Source organism: Leucopleurus acutus (assembly GCF_964270905.1).
Source record: "Leucopleurus acutus genome assembly, chromosome: X".
In the NCBI taxonomy this organism is placed as follows: Eukaryota; Metazoa; Chordata; class Mammalia; order Artiodactyla; family Delphinidae; genus Leucopleurus; species Leucopleurus acutus.
This window is the reverse complement of record NC_139148.1, coordinates 94,023,574-94,043,242: the sequence shown is the minus strand read 5'-3', so window position 1 is coordinate 94,043,242 and position 19,669 is coordinate 94,023,574. Positions and strand designations below refer to the sequence as shown.

Sequence of the window (19,669 nt, the reverse complement as noted above, 5' to 3'; positions counted from 1 at the left end):
GCAACTAGAGAAAGCCCGCGCACAGCAAGAGACCCAACACAGCCAAAAATAAAATATAAAATAAAATAAATAAAAATTTTTTTTAAAAAAGACTTCACTTAGAAGGAAGTCAGACACAAAAAAGTGCATACTGTATGGTCCTATTTATATGAAGGTCAAGAAAAGGCAAAGCTAATCTCTAAGGATGGAAAACAAATCAGTGGTTGCCTGGGTCCAGGGTGATGGTGGGATTGCACAAAGGGACACAGGAAACACTTTGGGATGATGGAAATGCTCCATGTAGATTATCACGGTGGTTTCATGGGTGTATACATCTGTCAAAACTCATCAAATTTTACACTTGAAATAGGTGCAGTTTATTGTACATAATGTATATATCAATAAAATTATTTATAAAAGATTTACCTTAGGATCATTAAAATAAGATTTTTATTGAGTATTACTTATTGAACCTTAAAATAAGATTTAAAATCTGATTGATTACACAGATGAAAAAGTCTACCGGTAAATTTCTTCAAAGTGAGATGTGGGTAAAAAATGATCAATAGAAAAGCTTTTTAACAGGTGAAGAGGTGATATCAATGCATTTTAGTTAATATTAAGCTTGTATACAAGATTGATATCTCTTTATTAATGTGAAATATCCCAACAGTAAAATAGATTAATTAGTTCCGATTATCCAAAATAGATCTTAAGTGTTCATTTAGAACAGTTTCCTAGTCTGGCCCTTCCAAAGAAGATAGCATCAGACAGTGTGACAACATAATAGCTCATGCAAAGCTAAATTGTACATCACCTGTAGTATCAATATTTTGTATTCATTGAAGGAAAAGTGTATTTGGAATTGTTTGCCTGTACGTTATTTTGCATTTAAAAATTGGGTTATTTTAAAATTTTGCTGTGCTCAGATATTGGATAGCCGGTGGTTCTTCGGGAAATCTAATATGATAAATGAAGCATTAATTTTAAGACCTAGTGTTAAATGCTATGTACCAATTAATATGTACCCTTTATTTCCCTCTGGAATTTTAAGGAATTTGTTTCCAATCTATGAGATAATGCTGGTGAATTCTTTTCTTAGTGGTCAATGTGAAAATGAATAGGGAAGCTCTGTCAACAACAAATCCTAGAAATAATATTGAATCCAGTTAATGCCACCTTGTCATGTGTGCATGTGGAATCTCAAAGAGTAGCTAAAAATAGAGAAGTAAGATTGTCTGAAATAAGACACACATGTTGTAAAACACCTTCAACTGAGTTCAAAATCATTTGTCATTTAATTAGTTGCGTTTACATGTTAGTCAAATTGTAAGTACTCTATACTGGTAATGCAGGAACCCTTGCATTTATTTAGTAGTTATCTTGACCTGTCTGTTTTGGATTGATGGTAGGAGCACCTTGTTAGAAGCGGGTTGGTCAGAATGGAGGGAGGTTGTGGGTTAGTTAGGTCAACTGAATTCCAAACGCCAGTAATGGGTTCCTTAGTGATGAACACTACTCAGGCCACGGGCCTATGTCTTAATCACCCCCTCTCCCTTATCACAGAAGGGCTCAACTACGATCGAGGGCTCCGGTTCCTGCTGTGGCTCCAGCCTGATCTCAAGCTCAGGCGCTGGGGCAAGCTCAGGCCCTGAGACCAGCTCCAGGGCAGGCTGCAAGGCAGGCTCAGGCTTGGGGAGAGGCTTGTCATCTGGCCCCAGGGTGGTATTAGGCTCAGCCTCATGGATGGAAGATGGCAGAGTTGCTTCTATTTGGATGATATCTTCATCTGGTATTGTCTCACACTCTGCACTTTGGTTTACATTTGTCATTGGTCTGCAGGAAGAAGGCCCAGGGAAGAACAAGTTAGGGTTTGACATCTCACATGGAGCCATAGGCTCTGTAGCCTCCGTGACCATAGGTCCCAATCTGTTCAGGACCTCTGTGATTTCTGATAGTCTGACTCACTGTCAGACCACGGGTCTCCATTTGGAGTGCAGAAAGGTTAGGTCTCAATATAATGAGAGTTCAAGAAAGACAAACCAGTGTTTAAGAGGTGAGAAAACTTATGAGGTTGAAAGGGTCTAAAGTTCTAATAAGGTCTTTGGCCAAATTCATGACTCTGGTGCATATCTAGCACCCACTCCATCTAGCGCAATGCTTGGCACTTGGTTGTGGAAGCACAGAAATGGATAAGAAATAACATTTGATAAGAAATAACAAAGTGGTCAAGAGCCTGGGCCCTCAGCACTTTTGCTTCCGTGGGCCCCTTGTTCCATAAAATAAACATTAAAAGTTACATTTTATCACTCTTGGTGGAAGGACAAGTATATTAATATATTAAAACATTTTCTTAACCCTAAAAGGATTGTCGTGGCAGTTAAATGAGTTGATACACATAAAATGCTTAGCACAGAGTCTGGTACACAGCGCTCAGTACATGATAGCCATCACCATTCTTTTATAAAAGCAGTGAGGGTGAGCAGAAAGATGCCTCTATATCTTATGCTAAAAGGAGTGCTTAGGAAGAGCTGACTGAAAGAAATAGGCCTGAGAAATGTCTATTCAAGTAAAGGCAACAAATAGGTCTTACTGGAGTTCTGCGGTGGGTTTAGAATTTCTCTTCCTTTTCTTCCCCTTCTCTTTTGCCTTGTTCCTCGCGAAGCACACCACAGAGAAGATAATGGCAGCACCTATTAGGGTACCCACCACGGCCCCGACAATGATTCCAACTTCTGGATCTGGAGGACACAAGCAGCTGGTTAGTAAAGTGGAGCATAGTGTCTGCCTCATCCACGTGCATTCGTGACCAGTGGGGAATATCCAGAGCATTCATATAGTGGGAAGGTGCCTTGTATAGGCTGAGAGCATGGAAACCCCTAGAACTCTTTCAGCTGGACTCATAGTGGGAGAAGAAAGGTGACTGGCTTGACTATGTAGCCTTCCCATTCCCATTTACACACATAAAGAAAAAAGAATATGCCAACTTGGGGCAGGTGGGGTCGCTTTAGAAATGCGGTTTCAGACTTCCCTGGCGGTCCAGTGGTTAGGACTCTGCGCTTCCACCGCCGGGGGTGTGGGTTCGATCCCTGGTTGGGGAACTAATATCCTGTGGCACGGCCCCCCCAAACTAAAAAATGCGGTTTGGAGAAGTAAGTCTTCACCGTGCATTTGCTTGGGCAGTGAGAGAGACACGATGGAGCTGCAATCCGGTCACCAGAGAAATGACGTCTGTTACAGGCAGGGACATTTCACCAGGCTTTCCCAAAGCATGGGTGAAGTAGTTCCCTAAAAACCTTCTCTTCCATAGATTCCATGCTCACCAAAGAGCCTCATGCATTCTGGCCACTGGGAAGGGATATGCCCATTTCCATAAACAAGCATCTGGTTTATTAGATCAGTCTATGGAAAAACTTAATGAGTGTGAAATGATCCAGCTGAGCGCCAGACCTTCAAGCCTGAGGTATTGTCCCCAAGAGACCATGTCTGGATTCCAGGTGGGCCCATCCCCATCGGCCTCCCTTCAAGCAAGGATGAATATCTTATACTCTGAGATGAAAGGCTAGTTGAGTTGCCTGATCATTCTTTTAACTTTCTATGATTAAAGGAATACATGTGCATCATTTAGAAAGTCAAACAGTTCTATTAGGCTTCTAACAACAACAAAAAAAATCAGCAGTTCCTTTCTCCACTCCTTCCCATCTCTAAGTCCCATTCACAAGAGGAATTTGCCCCCACGTTTCTATTACACTTGTTCTAATATGTTCTGCCTTTTCCAAATTTTGTCATTTTCTATTGGCTTCCTACTCTGGAGGTTGAAGATTTAACTCTTACATCACTCCCCTCACATCCCGCCATATTCTCCTAATATAACATAAGGTATCATTAAATCAATGTTTGCAGTATTATGACCATGTAAATATTGTTCACAGCTGCAGAACATAGTATGACTCTTTTCTTGTACAACATTTTAAAAATTTCCCCAAGGTTAATAATTGCCTCATTTGGGGATTTATGGGTTTTTTAATGTATTATTACTAATCCCCAAAATTTCTAGCAAAAGTCTTTTCGGTAGTTCAAACACATCAGCTAATCTATCGGTTTCTTATGTTGTTGTTTCCTCCCTTGGAGACATCCCTTCTGGAGTCCTCCACCTTCCTCCCTGAGCGTCGACTGGTTGCCCTCCTAAGCCTGCTGCTCTGCTGTCATCCTTCAACCTCCTTTTACCCTCATCCTAATTTTAAAGAAACAGGCTTTGCAAGCTCCATCTCAAATAGCACTTCATTGGTAAAGCTGGCCCTGGTTCTATAATCATAATTAGTTTTTTCTTCTTTGGCATCCTATAGACCCTGTGCAGACCTCTGTTATAACATTTAACAAATTTTAGTGTTTGTGCCTCTAGCTAATCTGTGAGCTCCTTGAGTGTAAGACATATATCTTATTAATGTCTGAATCTCCATCGCCTAGGACATTCCCTGACATACAGTAGATAGTCAATGAAGGTTTGAGGAAGGGAGGGATGGAGGGAAGGAGGGAGGCAGGAAGTCAAGAAGGCAGGAAGGCAGGAAGGAAGCCAAATGCTAGACATCATTGAAAAGAGGATTCAAAAGGAAGCAAGGCTCAAGTACAAATCTGAGGAGTCTCTATATCTGCAATATGACTGTACCTCTAGAAAGGCAAAAAGAGATTGGGGAAGATATGGAGAAAAACAGCAGAAATGATCAAGGGAGCAGGGACAGAACGGGACCACAAAAAAGGACACACAAAAAGATGAAGTTTCCAGCCATAAAAAGAAATGAAATTGAATCATTTGTAGTGAGGTGGATGGACCTAGAGTCTGTCATACAGAGTGAAGTAAGTCAGAAAGAGAACAACAAATACCGTATGCTAACACATATATATGGAATCTAAAAAAAAAATGGTTCTGAAGAACCTAGGGGCAGGACAGGAATAAAGACGCAGACGTAGAGAATGGACCTGAGGATATGGGGAGGGGGAAGGGTAAGCTGGGACAAACTGAGAGAGTGGCATGGACATATATACACTACCAAACGTAAAATAGATAGCTAGTGGGAAGCAGCCGCATAGCACAGGGAGATCAGCTCGGTGCTTTGTGACCACCTAGAGGGGTGGGATAGGGAGGGTGGGATAGGGAGGGTGGGAGGGAGGGAGACGCAAGAGATATGGGGGCATATGTATATGTATAGCTGATTCACTTTGTTATACAGCAGAAACTAACACAACATTGTAAAGCAGTTATACTCCAATAAAGATGTTTAAAAAATGGCTGAAAGTGATACGAAAATGAAGGAGCAAACTGGAGTTGGAAAATGTCTGATTCCGGACAAATAAAAGGAAGAAAGCCCAGCTTCATAGGAGAATAATAATCCAATGGAACTGGGCCCCCTGGATATGGTATATATTAAAATCACAGATTCAAAGGAAGTTTGAAAAAATGAATAAATGACAGGATCTGAAATGTAATGAAGTGATCCTTGAGAGGTGTAGCAAGATATCCCTTGTGAGAACTTGCCCCCTAACTGGCCCAATTTGACAATCTCAGGCCCTCAAGTCTATGCCTAGTAACTAGGCACGTTTGAACTGCAAGATTGAAGTTTAGAGGCATTGTGACTCTGCCAGTTACAAACTGAATGACCCTGAGCAAGTCACTTACCTCCCTGAGCTTTAGTTTCCTTTTCAGTAAAGTGAAGCTTAACAGTATATTCTGCCTCCTAGACGGGGTGATTGTAGGACTGAGCGGGATAATGCTCACAGCACGCGGCCAAGCGTCCGGCACATAGTTTGTGCTCCGCAATATTAGCTACTCTGAATGTAGGTGCAAGTGTCGTTATTACTATTATTATTAGAGGCAGATTTCAGCAAATTAGTTAATAACTGGGAAGTTTGTGAGCTCCATGTTTGACGCAGATTGCTGTAGCTTCACCTGGATCTACCAACAGCATCACAAAGAAAATTCAGCCTTGTACTATGAATGAGGCTGTTGTTTTACTTTCTGGAGATTTTGTGAGGGTTAAGCAAATTAATTTTTGTAAACAATTTGAAGCAGCATGTGGCATATAGTAAGTATTATGTAAGCATTAGATATTAGGATGGTCATCCACCATGTCAACCTATAAATAAAGCACCAAAGTCTCCAGTCAGGAAGGACTAACCAGGGATTCTAATTGATTTACTTGATTGGCAGGCCCAGCATACTTGACTTAAGGAGAAACTGTTAAAGTTATATGATCAACTCACGTGAAGAAGTTAGGTCAATTTCACAGGAACTATTGCCAAGGTTGTTGATAGCGGTGCACTGGTAATAACCTTGTACAAAATTGGTCAGATTTCCAATAAACAAAATCCCGGTGGCTGGGTCTGTCAAAACCAGGAAATAGCATTTTGAAATCTCTTATGTGGGTAGAGATCATGTGAATGTAGCAGATCATTCAATGCCCACCCACTTCCTCACATTGGCCTCTCTTTCTTGAGATGTCCAGGGTCCAACTAGACCCCTGGAGACTCCCATCTGGGACGATGCCTATTTTCTCCATACCCACCACCTGCGAGCCAAAAATGGTCTTGGTTTCTAGAAGTTGGGGAGAAGACCGGAGGACAGCCATCTTGATGAGAGATTGACATTCTTTGTACATTCTCCTCCCAGAAAACTCAAAGATTGTGCTCTAAGGACAACATCCAGTCACACACACATGCTGTCGACCAAGCCCACACACCAGGCCTTGCCAAGGGGCAGCAGAGGGCTATACTCACTGAAGGTTTCTTTCACTGGGACGATGTCTCTTCCTTCAAGTTTATACCAGTAGTACACCGGGGAAGGTGTTCCAAGCACAGAGAGGCAAGTAAGAGATACAGGATGGCCAGTTTCTGGTATTCCTTGGATGCTGCAAAAGGGCTTAGAAGGTTTGACTGTAAGGCAATGACAAAGAGTAAAAAATCCTGCATGACGAATGGCAGTCTGTACCAATTTTAGTCACTTCCTCACTTTCCTTTTGTAGAGTATGTATACTTATTTGTTTTTAATCTTTAAAAACTTATTTTGACAGTTTTCTAGCTGTACCACCAGGTGGGAGTAGAGCACTTTAGGTACAAAGACCTTCTGTCACTGGGCCATTAATATTCTAATAGCATCCATTCTATCTGCCTGCTCCCCAGATTCATAACCATGAATTTCTGCATTGTGCCTTAAAATATGCCTTTATTACAAAACAACTAGGAACATAGTTTATACTTTGGAAGCACAGTCTTAAAGGAAAACAGAACCCTTAAATACTTTGAGATAACTGGTTACTTATTCTTTTTAAAACATTGTTTTATTAATGCCATATTTTTCCTTTGTGAGTCATTTTTTGGCATTTATTCTTCTGGGGGTGACACAGAATAGAGGGTTTGAATTTGCCCGTGTCCCTCATCGGGAGGGGAGACCCATTGCGGGGGAGGGGTGTGCTACAGGGCACTGAAATCTTGATTCATCCTTCATGCCACAAGCACTTACTTGAGTGCCTTCTGTGTGCCCAGCACTGGACTAGGCACCAGATATTCAAAAGTGACTCTTGACACAGTTCTGAAGTAGGGTGGGGGAGTGGTAAGAGATTAGGCTAGAGAGCAGTGAGGCCATAGATTAGGGGGCTTCGTGTTTCATGTATTTTATACCGAGAGCAGCAGGACAACAGAAGGAGTTTAAGCAGGGGAGGGATGATGATCATTCTAACGTTTTAGATGAATTGCTCTGACTCCAGGGCTTCCTGAGCCAAGGGACAGGAGGAGACAGATTCAAGCCGTATTAAGAAGTCGAGAGGGCTTGAGGACCAGCTGGATCTGTGGCATGAGGAAGAGGGTGGGCTCAGTGATTAATCCCAGGTTCCTGATTTGACAGCTGGGTACATGATCTTGCCATCCCCTGAGATAAATACAGGGTTAGGGTTAGGGTGAGGGTGAGGGTTAGGGTTAGGGTGAGTAGCAGGTTTTCGGGGAAGTAGTGAGGGGGAGGAAGGGGCGATGATGAGGTCAGTTTGGGATATACTGAGTTTCATCTGCGTATGGGGAACTCCTGTGGGAAGCTGAGAATCTGATTCTCCTCACTTATCTTACTGCTCACAGCTTATTCTATCCTCAGTCTGACTTATAGACAAGGATCTGAATCGTTACTTTCCAATTCACCTTCCTTAATTTGGATATAAAACACTCCAAAGGCATAGATTCTCTGCCTTAGGCTAGTTAGACCCTAAATGCTCCAGGATGCCCAGCTCTCTGGCTCTTACTTGGGAGGCAGCAGTTTAGAGCACAGCTCTGGATCCACACCGAACACTGCTCCACGACTTTACCCTAGATGTATTTAGGCAAGTAACCTAACATAGCCAAACCTCGGTTGATTCATCTGTAAAATGTGAACAAGAGATTACCTGGCCTCCAGCTAATCCAAATATATTGTATTTATATAAATAAAATAATGTATATAGTATCATACACGTGGAATTGCTGTTGGCCACAGGCAGGAATGAACTCCTGCTGCCACATTTCCGACCTTGCCACTGATAATCTTCCAATCTCAGACTCTAACCCACTGTACATGTGAGCAGGAAAACAGATGGATATAGCTATAGTTCTTTGAAAATTTCACAATCCCTTCTTGTCTTTTAATAGAAGTGTACTGATTTGTGATATTCTGTTATAGTTTCAGATGTACAGCATAGCAATTCAGTATTTTTGCAGATTATGCTCCATTATAGGTTATGATAATGGGTATAATTCCCTGTGCTATACAGTATATCCTTGTTGCTTATCTATTATATATATAATAGTTTGTATCTGTTAATCCCACACCCCTACTCTGTCCCTCCCCCTTCCCTCTTCCCTCTGATAGCCACTAGTTCGTTTTCTATGTCTGTGAGTCTGTTCTGCATATACATTCATTTGTATTATTTTTTAGATTCCACGTATAAATGATATCCAGTATTTGTCTTTCTCTGTTGGACTTATTTCACTAAGCATAATATTCTCTAGGTCTGTCCATTCTGCTGCAACCAGCAGTATTCCATTCTTTTTTATGGCTTAGTAATATTCCGTTGTGTATATGTACCATACCTTCTTAAGCCAATTGTCTGTTGTGCCATCCCTTCTTTTAAACAGGTGTCTTTTAATTAAAAGAAGTATTTTTCTGTTTAGCTCTTTATTCTTTCTTTTTTTAAATAAATTTATTTATTTATTTTTGGCTGCATGGGGTTTTCATTGCTGCGCGCAGGCTTTCTCTAGTTGCAGCAAGCAGGGGCTACTCTGCATCGCGATGCATGGGCTTTTCACTGTGGTGGCTTCTCTTGTTGTGGAGCATGGACTCTAGGCACACGGGCTTCAGTAGTTGTGACTCACGGGCTCTAAAGCGCAGGCCCAGTAGTTGTGGCACATGGGCTTAGTTGCTCCGCAGCATGTGGGATCTTTCTGGACCAGGGATCGAACCCATGTCCCCTGCATTGGCAGGCAAATTCTTAACCACTGTGCCACCAGGGAAGTCCCTCTTTATTCTTTCTTACTGTTGATTTCCTCAGATGGAGATAACTCCTTGGATTTGCCTACCCTAAATAAACTAGGCTATTTAACCAGAAATCCAGTGCACCTATCACTAGATTTAGATATTGCCTTTTTTAAAAACATGGTGATTTTATTCCACTATAAGTGGAATAGAATAATCTGAACCGAAAATTAAATGGGGGTGCTTCATCACGAAGCCAGACCCCAGGACTTGAACTAATTATGGACAAAACCCTGGAATTACTTGCATTCATTTCTTGAGCCCAGAATCAAACCCAGATAGGCATTTTTTTTATTTTGCTGAACACATTTTTCTTTATTTTTTATTAACCAAACACTTAGTAAATCACTTTGAACCACATCCCAAACCCATATATTTTCTAAGACTACTGATTCAGTATTGAATTGACATTTCATCCAGTTAAAGTCCCCGACAGAACTTGCATGTTTTACTGGCAAAGCCACTGATCTACCATTTAGCTTTATTGCTTTCTACAGAATTGGGATGGGAAGAAGAGGCTCACCTCAGAAAATTAATGAAAATGCTTCAGTGTGTTCTCAAACCTTCTCTAAATTCATCATTTTCTTTTTATGTGCCAAACTGCAGAAGGAAGATGATGCTCCTTCCAAGTGCATACAAAATAATTATTCAAACTTCTGCTGGGTATTTTTCAGAGATTCATTTTCTAAGGCTATCATACCTAATGGAAGTCTCTCAATTGAATGGTCGTCCAAACCACCTGGGCCTTTGTGCATTGCTGTTTCCTTCACCTAAATCGTGCCCTGCCACCTCAGCCCCTCTTCTGCCTGACACGCTCTTGCATATCCTTCAACATTCAGTGCAGAAGTCACTTTCTCCAGGAAGCCTTCTCCAGTTCCCCCTGCACGGCTTTATGCCCTTTCCCCTGTGATCTCCCAGCTCTCCTCTCCTCCCTCCACTGTAAGCTTCTGTTATATATCTGCCTCCCCCACTAGACTTTGAAGTTTAGGAGGGCTGGGAGCTGAACTTTGACATCTTTCCATCTCCATTGCCTACCATGGTAACTGAACATGTGTTCAGGGTTTGCCGAATGAATTTATGCATGAATGAGTGAATGCATGGGATCTATGTCTACCACTGGGTTATGAAAAGTCTCCGAAAATGCATTGCTAGGAAGAGCAATATTTAAGGAAATATCAATACCTTTCTCCTCAGTTGGTCTCCCTTACACACTTGCCGCTACCATGCCCCACCCCTCAGTCAGGGCAAGCAGAACAGGCACTCATGTGCAATAGAATTTGAGAACTGCAAGCAGCCTCTGCAATTTTTAGAGGAAATGTCAGTCTCAAAATTTCCAGAAAGCATAAATTTGTGGAATGCCTTTGTTCTTAGCCTAATTAATAAAAATAGGATTTTGAGAGTTCCCAAACAAAGAAATCCACAGAGCCTTCTGTCTCTTATCTTGCCTGGATACTGGATGCTTAAGGAAAAGTCATGGCACAGTCATTGCAAGAACAACTGACCCAAACACGCATGGGAAAAAACAACTTAGAGAGGAAATGACCCTCAACTTCTTATGGAAGTTGACTGGGGACTCTCTGAACTTTAAGAATATTAACCACCCTAACTTTACCTCAGGGCTATTTCCAAGCTCAGAGAAAAAGAGGCTTGGCTTCTTTAGGTTGTTTCTGGTCAGAAGGACAACCCAGAGCCAGGGAGTAAGAGAAAAACATTAGAGGACTAATCCCTCAAATTCTATGAACACTGAATCTGCAGCATATCATTTGATTCTCATAAAGATAATATGACAGGGCAGGAATTTCAACCCCATCTCAAAATGGCCAGAGAAAGGTGGACTGACTTGTCTGAGGCCACTGAGTAGCAGAGTAAGAGCTAGAACCTAGGTCTTCTGACTCCCAGCCTGATGTGCTAGCATCTATTCCACACTGGAACATCAACTCTCCCAGGAAAGGGCTTGTGTATACTTCTCTTGTCATCCCCTTTACCCCAAAGCCTAGCACAGGGTACAGCAAAATAAAAACATGATAGAGTCATCCCGTTCCTAGAAATCAGCTCTTGATTACCTTTTCTTCTTTTCCAGGTGGATAGATGCAGTAGCAAACCTCACAGTAAATAGCTGGTTCTTTTTAGGCATCACCTGGGCAGCAAGCTCAGACAGTTCTGGGCAGTCCTCCTGGGGTGTGCACCTTGTTACCAATTGCGGCTTTTCAAAGCTACTCAATTATCAAGTCACTGGTTTGATCTAGTTCCTCCTTTCCTGCGATGGATATACACAGCTCAAGAGCAGCAACGGCTAGATAAGCTCCATTTGGGTTACTTAGAAGTGGGAGAGCCCTTAGCTCACTGGTTAGTTGGCGAAGGTTGACAGCCCTTTCATCCCTCCCTTCAGTACATCTGAAGGCCTGCAGACAGGACCTGCTAGGCATACAGACAGGGGCAAAACTCCCATTGTCCTCTCAGACAGAGACTGGAAGGATCCCTAAGAATCACCAAAATTGTGAACTTCCCCAAGAGCAGAAACCACGCCTCCATCCTGGCTCCTGGCACAAAGCAGGCACTCAATAAATGCTGCATAAATGAACCACTCCAAATTCATTTAAGAGCAGATATGACTTGCCCCATGTCACATACTGAATATTTGTGTATAAATAAATTAATTCTCAACTCTTTCTTTTTTTCCAAATAGCATTAATATTTTAGAAAGGGATCCATCTGCCTTTATGCCACAGAATGATTTAATGGTGGGAATTGTGGCTGGCTTTGGAGAGGTAACAAATTGACAGTTGTTTCCCCCAGGTAGGACTGGCCCTAATTGGAGGTTCCCTCAGAAAGAGTGGCTAGTGATCATATAGTGGGACTGTGCATTTTCCCATCTGTTCTCATTGCATCCTTCAGAGATAGGGATCCAGGAAGTGGTCATCTATTGCTATCTGTCATGTTGGCAGCCCTTTGGGTTTGACAATTGTTTCAACATGTTTTATGAGTGATTTCTCAGTGTTACTCTGTGGGTTGGGTTTGTGGTGTGTCTTTATTTTCCCGATAATAAAAGGAGCAGGGAGGATATTTACCCTGGGGCTTAATTGGTACCAATAACTCACTGCCCTAGCTCATTCAATTCCTAAGTTGCTGCAAGAAGAGAAAAAGCAGAAAAAATTGTCCATACCTAACACACTGACGTTGAGGGTGCCTTGATTTTTGCCGAAAAAGTCAGGGGGGTTGTTAACATCGCAGACGTAGATGCCACTATCTGCTGGTTGCATACGTGCAATAGTGATGGATGCGTTACCTGGAGCATTGGACCCTACAATGCGATCTTTAAATTGCCCGATGGCTGTAGCTTGTCCACCTTCAGAATAGTAAATCTAGGACAGAAAATGACAGAAATGAGAACTGGACAGTGTCCGGGGCTAGGGTAAGCTACGTGGAAGTTCCCCCTATCCAATGTTACCTACTTTGACATTGAATGAAAAAAGGAAGCAGTATCCCCCCCCCAACCCCCGGTAAGGAACAGGTCCCTGTGGCAAAAGTTTCTCAGCTCAGTGGGACCCTTTAGCTTTCTCACAGCATTGCACAGCCACGACCTCATTTGTGCTCAGAGCAGCTCTGTGATGTCATCAGGGCAGGGAGATATGCATATCTTATAGAGAGTAGGCAGCTGGAGCTGACAGAATTCAACTCCTAAGCTTAGGCTAACAGATCAAGATGCTCACCTGATGAGTCTACTCATCAGGAAACTCATTATATAGGACACAAACATCTGATGGGAAAACCAAAAGCATCGTCTTTCCTACTTGATAAACATTTTTGATTTCGGTTTACTTTACCCAGTGGGATTATCTAGAATATCTGATTTCCCTAAAAGAATATTCACGCTCCTTACATGCATATTCCTTTGGGTAAGCAAAACTGAGTTCATCCTGTTTGTTAGAAGAATAACATTTCAGAGCAGAGAGGCTCCTGAGAAACCAGCTGGCCCCATCGCTTCATAGTGGTGGTGCGAGAATGAAGCAAAGTAACTTAGCCAAGGGCCTAGGAAGCGCTTGGTCAATGGTAGCTGCTACCTTTCTCCCCACATAGCAGGAGGCAGAACTGGAATTATTACTGCTTTTAGACAAATAAGGACACTCAAACACAGAGATTAAACGACTCACCCAAATCCATAAAGATTTATTTCTTATTATTATAATTTACTAGATTTAAGAAAGATCTTGATTATAGTCCCATCTCTGTTAAAGAATATGTATATTCGATCATAATGGCAACTGTGGAAGCAGCATGGTGTGATGGAAAGAGACCTGGTCTAGGAGTAAGAAAACCTGGGGTTTATTTATTTATTTATTTATTTTAAACATCTTTATTGGAGTATAATTGCTTTACAATGGTGTGTTAGTTTCTGCTTTATAACAAAGTGAATCAGCTATATGTATACATACATCCCCATATCTCCTCCCTCTTGCATCTCCCTCCCACCCTCCCTATCCCACCCCTCTAGGTGGACACAAAGCACCGAGCTGATCTCCCTGTGCCATGCGGCTGCTTCCCACCAGCTATCTATTTTACATTTGGTAGTATATATGTCCATGACACTCTCTCACTTCGTCCCAGCTTACCCTTCCCCCTCCCCGTGTCCCCAAGTCCATTCTCTACATCTGCGTCTTTATGTCTTTACCCCTGTGCTGCCCCTAGGTCCTTTAGAATGATTTTTTTCTTTTTTAGATTCCATATATATGTGTTAGCATACGGTATTTGTTTTCCTCTTTCTGACTTACTTCACTCTGTATGACAGACTCTAGGTCCATCCACCTCACTACAAATAACTCAATTTCGTTTCTTCTTATGGCTGAGTAACATTCCATTGTATATATGTGCCACATCTTCTTTATCCATTCTTCTGTTGATGGACACTTAGGTTGCTTCCATAAGACCTGGGTTTTAGCCATGCTGGACCTCTGACTGTGACATGGGGGCAGTAGCCTCTCCTCATGTCTACATGGCAACCTACTTTGCAATAAGAAACAAAGTTATTTAATCTCTCCAAACTCTAGTTTCCACATCTGAATGAGGAACCAGAGTAGTGTTCTCTAAAGTATGGTATGTACTCCCTAAGCATAAGCCAACAAGTTGATTTTAGGCGGCAAGAAATTGAAAACTTTAAAAATGTAATGTGTATTAGAGACATAGCTATCACATCAAATCTGTGACTTCATGGATATCATTGCTTACAGTGAAACTAAGGCAGACATTTTTAAGACTTTTAAAAACCAAGTCAGGGAGTGCCCTGGTGGTCCAGTGGTTAGGACTCAACACTTTCACTACTGGACCCGGGTTCAATCCCTGGTCAGGGAACTAAGATCCCACGAGCTGCGTGGTGCAGCCAAAAAAAAAAAAAACAAAACAAAACAAAACAAAAAAAAACCAAGTCAATTGAGAAAACAACATTAAATAATTACTAGTGTTGGTAATACACAAATATGACACAAATCATGAAGATGAGACATGAATGACTAAACTTTGGGAATCACTGGACTAGGTGATCCCTGAGGTCCCTTCATAATACACAAAGCCTATTTACACTCTTTGCTAGTTTCATATAAATGTGTATAATTCCAGTGATTGTTTTTTATTATTCAATAAACTGGGATTGACTAGTCCAATGGCAATTAATATTTCATAAAATCTACTAGAAGAGACTTATGGTTCATTTAATTCACTCTCCTCACTTTACAGAAGAGACTGAAGCTCAAAGAGGTGAAAAAAAAGACACACAAAGTTAACAGTTGGGCCAGGTCAAGAACGTCGTTCTTCTAATTCCTTGTCCAGTGCTTTTTACATTAACAGGCTAACGAGAGGGAAGGCAATCAGTAAACCAAAAGATATTGTCTAGATAAATTCAAGTGTATTCTCCTTCAGGTAGAAAGCCAATATACTTTTAAACTAAAGCAGAAATGGAGATTCTGATGGAAAATTCAAAGAAAAGAGTATATTTAAGGAGAAAACAACTTGTCTCTCTCCTCCAGTTCTCTAACATCAACTAGCTTTCTTTTCTGCCCTAAATGAACCATTTATAATTCAATTCGTCCATTCACACCTACTGAAATCACAAACTTTTGCCCCAGAGGGGTCTTGTTTGACTTACAAACTGGAAAGCCAGTGTAACCTAAGGTATTCAGGTAGGCCAGGAGGAAGTTCAACTTGTCAAAGGTCTATTACCTTCATGTGAGTTGACGTCCAAGATATCCGGCTTTCCATTTCACTAGCCAGCGCTAGCCTTATTTACTTTCTAATTAACAATTTGCGGTCCTGTGGACTCTTACCTGGTACGCAGCCTGTGGTCTATCAAGGAAGCCCTTTACAACTTAGACATCTGGCCGCTTCCCCTGCTCCTAGGAGGACTGAGGGTAGGTCGGCCTGTTTTATGTTGAAGCCTGATGACATCACAGGGAGATACATCAGTCCTGCCTACGGCCCACAGTAAGTCCCAGAGGATCTAGTTGAAAGGACTTTATTACTGCAGAAAACGGGGCCAAGAGAATGTGTTTTAGGTCAGCACTAGGACATGAAAAGAAGCCACATTGTAAAAGTCTCACGGTTGGCCAGGAATCAATGAGCAAATAAATCAGGAGGCCCTGGACTTGTAACTTCCCGACAAAAAGGACCTTCACCAGCCCTTCTATCCTTGCTCCTCGCACTGTAGCCTGATATATCCTGCCCTTGCACAAATAATACTGGAGGTGTCTGGGAGAGAGATGGAGGTAAGGAGGTGTAACATGGAGACCTAAAAGGGAAAGGCCTTGGCCTCAGGGTGCTGTGTGAGAAGGAAAGTCCCCAGGGCAGGTCAGCGGCCAGACACACAGATGGAGGGACTTTCTGTTAGGGGAAGTCCACACTGTCACACTGTCCTTGTAAAGAGAAACAAAATGAAACGCTTTCCTGAAACCACTTATCTAATCACACAGGAAGGACTGAAACTTGGTTCGATTTTCCACAAAAGAATAACCCTTTTAGAAATCAAAGCTGAACGATGGCCAAACCCCGGCCCACGATCCTGTGAGTCTTGAACACTTTTCAAAGAACGTATATTGTCAATTTAGAAATCAAAGCAATTGAGGTCCAGGAAAAGTCATGGCTGTTCAACAGGCCACATCCTTCGGGGGTGGTGATTTGGGGGCTGACAAGTCAGCTTTAAGAAAACCCATCCAAGTGTTCCCTTAAGTGGTGCTTGTTCATTCTTTTGCCCACTTGCCCTTTGTGGCTGTGTTCATGACAGACTGCCCCACTTTCCCCCCAAGGTCCTCTCTGCCTGCCCCTTGGTGATATTAGAGGCTGACATGTGGAGACATAATAGCACATTAGTTATAAGAGCCCCTTAGAGATAACTTAGCTCATGGTTGCTAAGGCTGAAGAGCCTTCAGGAACCAGCTGGATATTGGACATATGGGAAATGGCTGAGAGGGGCTGGTGGATAGTGGTAAGATCATGGAGGATAGTGGGAACTGTGGTGAACTGGAGAGCCAAGACAAACAAGGCTTTCAAACTGTGGAAATGAACAAAATACTGGGCTGGCCAACCAACATGCATCCACTGGCCAAATCAGGCCCAGAGGCTGCCAGTTTGCAACCTCTGATTCATCCTCTTCTATTACAGAAAAGGACACTGAGGCCCCAGTAGAGGAAGTGATCTTCCCAAGGTCACACAATTTGTAGTCAGACCTAGAATCCAGACCTCCCAATTCCCGCTGAATACCTTAACACGGCACTCATAGCCCTGCCTTAGACGAGGAAGATGATTCCCAGGCAACCTTCCCCTCTTGGGGCCATCCCATCCGCTACTCCAACCCAACCCTTCTCCTGCCAGTTGCTGCTATTCATTGGCATGATGCTTCCCATGCCGAGTGGGTTCACCACATGAGGCCTTCGACGGCTGCCAGCTGCAATGACAGCCTTTCTCTCCCTACTGTGCCAAGTTCCTATTCACAGGAGGCCATGCAGCTGGGAGCCAGATTTGTCCAAAAAGATTTCTTTCCTCTCAGCTTTGTGACACTGCTCTCTAACTAGAAGCTGGAGTATAAACAAGAAGGGTTGAAAGAATTCAGTCTGCTTTCTGTTTGAGTCTGAGTTGGAGTTAATAAATGCCTTTAGCCTCCAGAGCTGCTTTGTGGGTACATTTTGGAAATGAGGAGGGCATGGAAGTCCACAGCAAACCACCCATTCTTTCCCTTCCAGCTTCTTGCTTTCCTGCACTGTTCATAAAGGCGCTAGCCATGGGAGGTGAGGAGTATAGAGTGGCAATGGTCTCAAGCCCAGAATTTTCTCTAGACTGCATAGGGGGGCTGGGATTGCACGTGGAAGGAATATAACACCAAAAGGAAGGCTTCCCTGCCTCCAAACCACTCCCTTCCCAGCCTGCCATTTGCCTGAGACACCCACCAACCGAACTGCTTCCTTGAAGCATGGAAGGTTTCGGCTTAAATTATTTTCTTCGGGAGACAACAAAGTGAAGGATCACCAGTCCTTAACACCTTAGCATTACACTAATTTATCAGATTTAACAAGGATAGACACCTGAGAGAATGGGACACAGAATAGATAAACTTTGATGGGAAGGGGTGGTGGGAAGAGAAGAACTTGGAGTGTTTCTCGGTGGGAGCCACACTGGCATTTGGGGCAGACAATTCTTTCCTGTGTGGGTCTCTCCTACATATTGCAAGACAATAAGCCTCTCTAGCCACCACCCACTAAATGCTGGTAGTGACTCCCATTTATAACACTTAAACCAATATTCCTCTCATTTTCAAATGCCCCTGAGGAGATGATGCACCCTCACTCCACCAACATCTGAAAAGCATTTGATATAATGCTCTCTGCAGAGGCCAAGTTGGAAGAATCTGAGCGGCCATGGAATATAAAGATACTAGGTTCTAGAAAGAGGTTGTCCACATTATATGTGTGTTAGAAAGGTGAAGATGGCACAGGGTCTCTTCCACTGTGGCTATTCTGGAAGAGTAAGTGTTGTTTGAGAGACTCATGCTAAGTAGGGTCAATGCCCGTTCTGTTCATGGGCAGGTGAAGTCTCTGTACTTTTACCAGTGACTAGCTGGGTGGTAGAGGAGGCCATTCATGTGATCAGAGGGGAACCAAAACTTCTATGCTAGCCTGCCTGTTCTGGGGCCTAGAGGCTTCAGCTGTGACTCCCTGCTGAGGGACTGACTATCTGAATCTGTCCATGTCTTCTGAGAGGAGGGCTTCTCTAAGAGAAATACCATGCTAATGAATACCCTGGCTCCTGGTCAGAAGACTTATGGAATACTTCCATAGCCCCCATTCACAAAGGAACCCCATGGGGGGGATAGTCAGTAAGAGATGATATTCTCTCCTGGGTACTGAGAAATACTAGATCTTGGAGTCAACTGCTCCTTTAACACAATGATCTTGGGGGAGGAAAAGAAGATGAACTTATGACAAGAGTTGACCACTGCCCTGCTCAAGGCAGCCACAGGTCCCAAAGCCTTTTGGAGGAAGCTGAAAGGAATTCCAGACATGGGCATGAGAAGACAAACTCAAGACTGTCCCAGCTTTGCCAGGGGCTTGTGCTGATCTGAATTGTTACCAAACTCAGACCCTCCCATCCTATTCCTAAAAGCTGGTGCCATTGTCCTAGAGACCCCAAACAATGAAGGGGTCCAGTACAGGTGTTCTTGCCTGACAGGTCCAACTACATCTTTCCCAAGCTTCTCTTGCATACACCATTTTTAGATACTGACTGACTGCCTTTTCCTTCATACCCTCACTATCGAGGCATGGGCTGTGCTGTGTTTGATCAGAAGTGGGTGAAAGCTTTCGACAAAATTCAACACCCATTCATGATAAAAACCCTGCAGAAAGTAGGCATAGAGGGAACTTTCCTCAACATAATAAAGGCCACATATGACAAACCCACAGCCAACATCGTCCTCAATGGTGAAAAACTGAAAGCATTTCCACTAAGATCAGGAACAAGACAAGGTTGCCCACTCTCACCACTCTTATTCAACATAGTTTTGGAAGTTTTCGCCACAGCAATCAGAGAAGAAAAGAAAATAAAAGGAATCCAAATCAGAAAAGAAGAAGTAAAGCTGTCACTGTTTGCAGATGACATGATACTATACAT

General features: G+C 42.7%; 1 protein-coding gene across 1 annotated transcript in view; it reads right to left on the bottom strand.

Moving 5' to 3' along the window:
- Positions 1-1,511: 1,511 nt before the first annotated feature.
- The window catches only part of VSIG1 (V-set and immunoglobulin domain containing 1), a gene marked incomplete at both ends in the record, with an annotated part of 33,190 nt that continues 15,032 nt past the window's right edge, over positions 1,512-19,669 (bottom strand). The window contains 5 exons of the mRNA XM_082865134.1: positions 1,512-1,815; positions 2,573-2,720; positions 6,238-6,357; positions 6,751-6,906; positions 12,687-12,885. Of these exons, the coding sequence (XP_082721260.1) occupies positions 1,512-1,815; positions 2,573-2,720; positions 6,238-6,357; positions 6,751-6,906; positions 12,687-12,885 (927 nt within the window). The remainder of the gene's footprint in view (positions 1,816-2,572; positions 2,721-6,237; positions 6,358-6,750; positions 6,907-12,686; positions 12,886-19,669) is intronic.